Genomic DNA, 6274 nt, shown 5'->3' on the forward strand with positions numbered 1-6274 from the left:
TTAAACTTAAACTTCAAAATTAAACAGTTTTCGGAATACTAAGTTTACTTATTTTAAACAATACAGTCTGCTGAAACTTTCAGTATGATTACTATATTGTGTTGAGATGGAGTGAAGCAACATCACTAATAACTTTTGAGAGAAAGAAAGGAAGAGGGTATAATATGTCAACTACTATATATCTACTTTATCCAGTGCTGATGAGCCCTTTTTCCCAACATAAGGCCCCTCAGGCTGGTTAGGATATGATAGACATAGTAGTGGTTGAGATTCTGTTTATATTAAATAAAACTGCTTGACAAAACTGTTACAGTGTTAGCTGGACTAAGTAGTATGTGTATGTGTGTGTGTGTGGGGGGGGGGGGGTCACTATTAAAAAACTTGAAAAGGCTTGTGTAAAAAACACACATACACAGAAAATATATATAACAAGAAGCAAAAATGAAGCTAAACAAAACGAGTAAATCACACAATCTTGATAATAAACATATAAAAAAAACAAAAGATAAAAAAAGGGGGAAAAAAAAAAGAGATAAATCTTTTCAGCTTTTGGTTACAAAGGCTTTCCGAAGTTTCCAAATGTTTCCAGGATCCCAATTGACTAAGAATCCAAAACATAGTTGGTAAGAAATGAGAACTTAAGATTACTGCCTATTTTCCAAACACTTATCCAGAAACCGCAAGAGATTCATAAGAAATATATTATGAAGATGAATATCATGAAAAAAAAACCTGTGAGCCAAAAATAAGTAGCAGTCGAAGTTTATATTCATGTAAAGATTCAAGAAATTCAACAAGATAGGTGAAAAACTATACAGAAGAAAATAAAGATAAAAGATAAAAAAAAAAAAGAAGAAATTGCTGAGTATAAGCATTACTTAACAGGATGACTTGATCCAGAATAAAATTTCATAGATTGCATCATAACTAGGACTATCACAGGAAGTCCTAAGGTACTGAAAGAACTGAGACTAATGGCTAAACAAGTGAACTTTTAAAGACCCTCCAATATGACTAAAAATGGAACATGACAAATATTTTTAAAAAATCATAAATTTTCAAGTCAAAAAATCAATGGCATTTCACCACTCTAAAGAATATAATGCTATTAAATTAAGTATTCTGTTTAGTCCAAAGGAATGATTGACTTAAAACTGACCTATTTTCATCAGGATTGTGGTCTTTAAGCCATGCAAGTAATGACCCTTTCTTGAAAGCTGAAGTAGCTGAGAAGCCTTTCTCTTTCTGAATATTGGCAATTGTTTCAGCATTCAAAACAACTTCAATCAGCCCCTCATTGTAATCTGTCGAAATACACTGGTAAGGGATCATCCTAAAAAGCAACAATATTCAAAAGGTATTTAATTTTTTTACTGTTGATTGAAAATAATGCATTAATACATAGAAGAAACTGAAATTAGGGAATTAGCTGTTTGATTTACATTTTGTTCTTTAGTAAATCTTAGACTACTCATAATTTTTGAAAAGTCTTTGCCAAACCTTTTTCTTTTCAATGAATCATTAATTTTTATTTGATATGTCATGGTTTCATAACCACAATTACATCAGACACAAAAACATGTCTTAAATTAAAAATCACAACATTACAATATATATATATATGTATATATATATATATGTGTCTAAAAGCAGGACACATTACATAATGACCCACCTTATGGCTTGTTCCCTGGTGTTTAATGTTTGTTTTGAGACTGCATTTTTTGTTTGTTATTTTTGTTGCTTTCTTCCCAGAAAACTAAATAACTACACACATACACATAAATACATACATAAACACACAGTACTGGAGATAATTAATGACAAAGTGAATAAATTGGTACAAAATGCAAATATTAGGAGTTTGTTTCCGCTCTACTATATGAAAATGAGCTTCACCAGAGTTGATAGTTTACAACGTGACTGAGTGCCATTCAACCAATCAATACCATACCAGCATAATGCCTGTAAAAGACATACACTTATACTTTTCCTAGCAGTAGAATGCACTCCTGTCTCCCAGAAGAGAAATGCTATATGTTTAAAAAACATGTAAAAATCAAAGTTTTGGTTGGTGAAAGCTACGACATGTGAGATTGAGGTAAAATTTCATGTACCATTAAGAAATGTATGAAAATTGTGAAGAACGTACAGAAGTAGTTGAAGTATAAAATTACAACTCTTCAAAACTGATATTAAGTAACTTAAGGTATGCTCTTTATAGATGACAATCCATTATAAACCTTGCCACTGACCTAGCTCTAAGTACAGCTGTGAATATTATATCCTAAACAGTAAAATACACATTAGAACAAAGTAGCCTCAATGGATGTGTACCTTCTCAAAAACCACTCCTTAGGAGAGATAACTAAACTGAAATGGCAGACTGCACATAATGGGATGAGCAAAGTTTACGGATATTGCTCTTTACAGACAAATCCAAACCGTCTGGTGGCAGGAATCAGTCTCATGGTCAATATATAACATATACAGCAAAGTATGTTGGGGGGATATAAATTTGGGCTGTGTGTCAACCAATCGTTTTGGAGGTGACAGTACTGACACCATGCATCTTCCTGCAAGGCTGTGATTCCAAGTATGCAAAGCTATTTGGAGGAAAGGAACACAATGGACTACTTTCGACCATGGCTTGGCCTGTATAATCTTATATGGAAATTGAAGTCAAAAGTAATCAAACAATTTGGATAAATTGTGTGGAAGTAATACAGGACATTGGAATCAATGCCTCACAATCATACTTTGATACACTTATGGTAGCATAATAATAATAAGATTTATTCATATTATTCATGTTGACAAATAGATGCTAAGGTAGCAATGAGACTATGAATGCCATGTCAGGATTTTTTTATTCTCAACGTTTCAACTACAAGTCTTCTTCAGTAAGCACTAGCTTGTACTGGGTTCAAGTTTGCATTTTTTTTACAAATTAATTATATAAATTTCTTCATAAGCTCCCATTTCAGTTTCTCCAGCACAGATTTCTTCACAGATTTGATAAACTAAAGCATAAAATATATTTCTATAAACACAATGAAAAGTTTATGTAAAAGAAATCATCAATGGAGGGATGTGAAATATATTTACTTATTTTTGTTTATATACTCTTTGTGGTCTAGTTGACATTTTGTTTTGCTACAAGGTGAAATCCCTTCTTTCTTCAATTTCATTTTTGTTGTATTTAGTAATCTTCACAGGTTTTTCAGTTTTTTGATAAAATTACTTTAAAGTTATTTAAAGCTTTTTTAATTTTTTTATTGTCTACTTCCTCTAATTGTTTTTGAATATACTTATAATCTATTTGAGCATTTTGGAAATATGCATAAATTAATGGAATAATAGTTTTGTCTTCCTCCACTTCAGTATCATTTTTTATAAAAAAATTTCTTCTGTTATAGTGAAACCTCTTTCAACTACTGTATTTGGCTAATGGCAATTCCTTTTTTTAAATTATTTAAAAAACTGATACATTTAGTTGGCAGTGCTCAGGATGGTTACCAAAAAAATCTAAATATCTATACGAGTTAGTGGATTTGTAGTAAGTGACAGTTATTAACTCTCCATTTTCCTTATCTTTAAATAAAACACCAAAAAAAGGTAAATTGTTATTACTCATTTAAAAGGTTAATTGTGTATTCATCATATTATTTAAAACCATCATAAATTTTCCCACATTGTGGAGATTATTCCAAATTAAAAACAACCATTGAAATATCTTTCTCATGCTACTCTTAAATAATTCACACATTCAAAACCAAAGTGATTTTAAAGGGTATTAAATGTAAGCATGTCGAACTATCCATGATTAAAGTAGCATATAAGTTGGGGTAGCTTTAATCTCCAAACCCATAAGTTTAACTTTAGGTAAAAAACTAGTTCCTTGAATAATACTTTTATTTCATTCCACTCCAGGTTTTTGTTTAATAAGTTTAATATTCTAGTGATCTCAACAGAGAATATTCTAATTTTTCTCAGACTATCTTTTGTGAGAGGTTGCCTTTCCTTATTATTTTATTTTCTTTGATTTCAAAATCTTTGCCTGCTGGTTTCTTCAAAATCAAGTTCAATGTAATTCACTGTCACCATTCTTTCTTGGTTAATCAATTAATTTCTAGATATACTCCTTCACATTTAGAGATGACTAAAGGGTCTATGGGAATTCACTAGCTAATTACATTTAGGAGATAACTCCTTCATAAAACTAAAATCTAGCTTTGAACCACCTACAGGAAATTTTATGTATATTTTAAGATTTATAAAATAAATAACAAAATATGTAGAGCATTATATGTAACCCAATTGTATTTCTTAATGTATGTGATGTGAAGAGAACTGAACATGTGATGAAATAAATAAAAGAAAAATAAACTGCAGCATGCATACTTGCACAGACTAGATTACAGTCGATACTTCGACTAGTCTACGTTTAATCTCACAGCTTTCACTTTCTTGGTATTAATCTCCAAAATGTGTCTTTATTTGACAATCTCTTAGTATAACTGAATCAAGAAAGCGCATTTCAATTCTAGAGGTAAACTCAGTTTAGTTGTTCAGTCAATAGTGTCACATTATTATCCTTCTTCTCTCACAGCATTGGTAAGTTGTAACACATAGGCCTTGTTAATTTGGCCAACACAGGACATTACAGTCACTAATCCTTTCAACATGGATGCTATATGTTATTGTAATATCCTTCAGGCAGAATAAACATTATCTACAATAGAAATCAAAGAAACAAAGCAACTAGAACAAGACAACTTCAATGAGTTTCTGGACCATGTGGATATGCTAAAATTGCATCTAAATTAAATGAATAAAAAAATTTAGAAATTCCCATATAACTAAAAGAAGAAAAAGTATGATATTCCTTCATATCCCACTTGTAATTCTTTTCAAAGTTAAAAATTATTTTATTAACAACTGAACAACAAAAACTAAAGAATATGTTAAAAATATGTGTAATGAATCTTTGTAACCATCAAATTATTTTCTGTTGAAAAATTTATTTAAAAGATATAATTTAATTTCATGGTTTTACCGAAAATCTAAACCTTCATCTTTCCACATTTTGTCCATAATGCGAATCATCTGCAGTGTTAGCATATCCTGTCGTAAATCTAAAATCGAAGTAAAAATATTTGAATAACACAGAATTAGATTCAAACTTTCTAGTCAGTGGCGTAGCAAGAGGAGGCAGTGTGAATGGGGGCAAAATTTCCTCTGGCCTATAATGCCTATTAATTAATAATTATGCCCTCCCCTAGGACATAGCGCAACTGCCCTACTTTAAGTAAATACGACACAGTGTGACGTTATTTGTGTGTATTACGCTTGCTGTTTTAACTTTTAAAAGCCGCCCACTGAAATACAGTGAGATCTAATTGACTTACAGAAGAAAATTACACTATTCCATCATTCATCTGTAGATCAAATACAAGTCCTAGAGTACAACATACAAGTAAATGTATGGTCAACAAAAAGAAAATACGAGATTGATGTAACATATTAACTGGTGTGCAAGATTAGCAATATATGCAACAGGCAAGATCTAGATCTAGTAAACATTATAGGCCTAATGTAGTGGTTTGTAATTGTATTGGCTGATTGTAAATCATGTCTTACACCAACTAATGTAATAGACTTTAGGTCTAATTGCAGTTATAATTTTATTTCTAGACCCTAGGTTCATCATCATACAAATTGTAGCATATATTATAGGCATACTTAGACCTATAATAACTATTAAATTAGGCATTGCACTGGGACAGATCTAATGACTAAGTTAATAGATGTAACATTTGTTCTAAAAGTTAGGCCTAATAAATCTAAATCTAGAATTGATGAGGCAGGGTTATATCTAGATCTGTGTAGATTCAATACAAGGTGCTTTCAATCTATGCACTCAAATCTAAGGTCTAGTTTAGATGTATAAAGCTAAATGTATCTCATTATTATTACATCTAGATCTAAACCTAAGACTAAAAAGATGGAAATAATAGGTCTAACATTAATGTTAGATCTAGATATACTAGCGACTTAATCTAGGAACTGTAATCTAGCACCACTAATTAGTTAGCCTATATTTAAGTTTTCTCATTCTATCAAAACCTTTAATATTAAATATAGCCTTTGAGCCTCTAGACTTATGTTATGATTACACCCTTCTCCACAGTGTGTGTGTAATGTTCAATCGAACAATTTCAGACTTGTCTCCTGCAGTTTTTGTGTAGTTAAACCTATCGAGCCTTTAAAT

General features: G+C 30.9%; 1 protein-coding gene across 6 annotated transcripts in view; it reads right to left on the minus strand.

The window, feature by feature from the left end:
* Positions 1–6274, minus strand: part of LOC106465590 (phosphatidylinositol 4,5-bisphosphate 3-kinase catalytic subunit beta isoform-like) — a 65051-nt gene that overhangs the window by 6119 nt on the left and 52658 nt on the right. For all 6 annotated transcript variants that reach the window (XM_013925820.2, XM_022393519.1, XM_022393518.1 and 3 more), the window contains 2 exons: positions 5060–5138; positions 1160–1333 (listed from right to left, as the gene is read on the minus strand). In XM_013925820.2, the coding sequence (XP_013781274.1) occupies positions 1160–1333; positions 5060–5138 (253 nt within the window). The remainder of the gene's footprint in view (positions 1–1159; positions 1334–5059; positions 5139–6274) is intronic.

Source organism: Limulus polyphemus, unplaced genomic scaffold (genome assembly GCF_000517525.1).
Source record: "Limulus polyphemus unplaced genomic scaffold, Limulus_polyphemus-2.1.2 Scaffold1992, whole genome shotgun sequence".
In the NCBI taxonomy this organism is placed as follows: domain Eukaryota; kingdom Metazoa; phylum Arthropoda; class Merostomata; order Xiphosura; family Limulidae; genus Limulus; species Limulus polyphemus.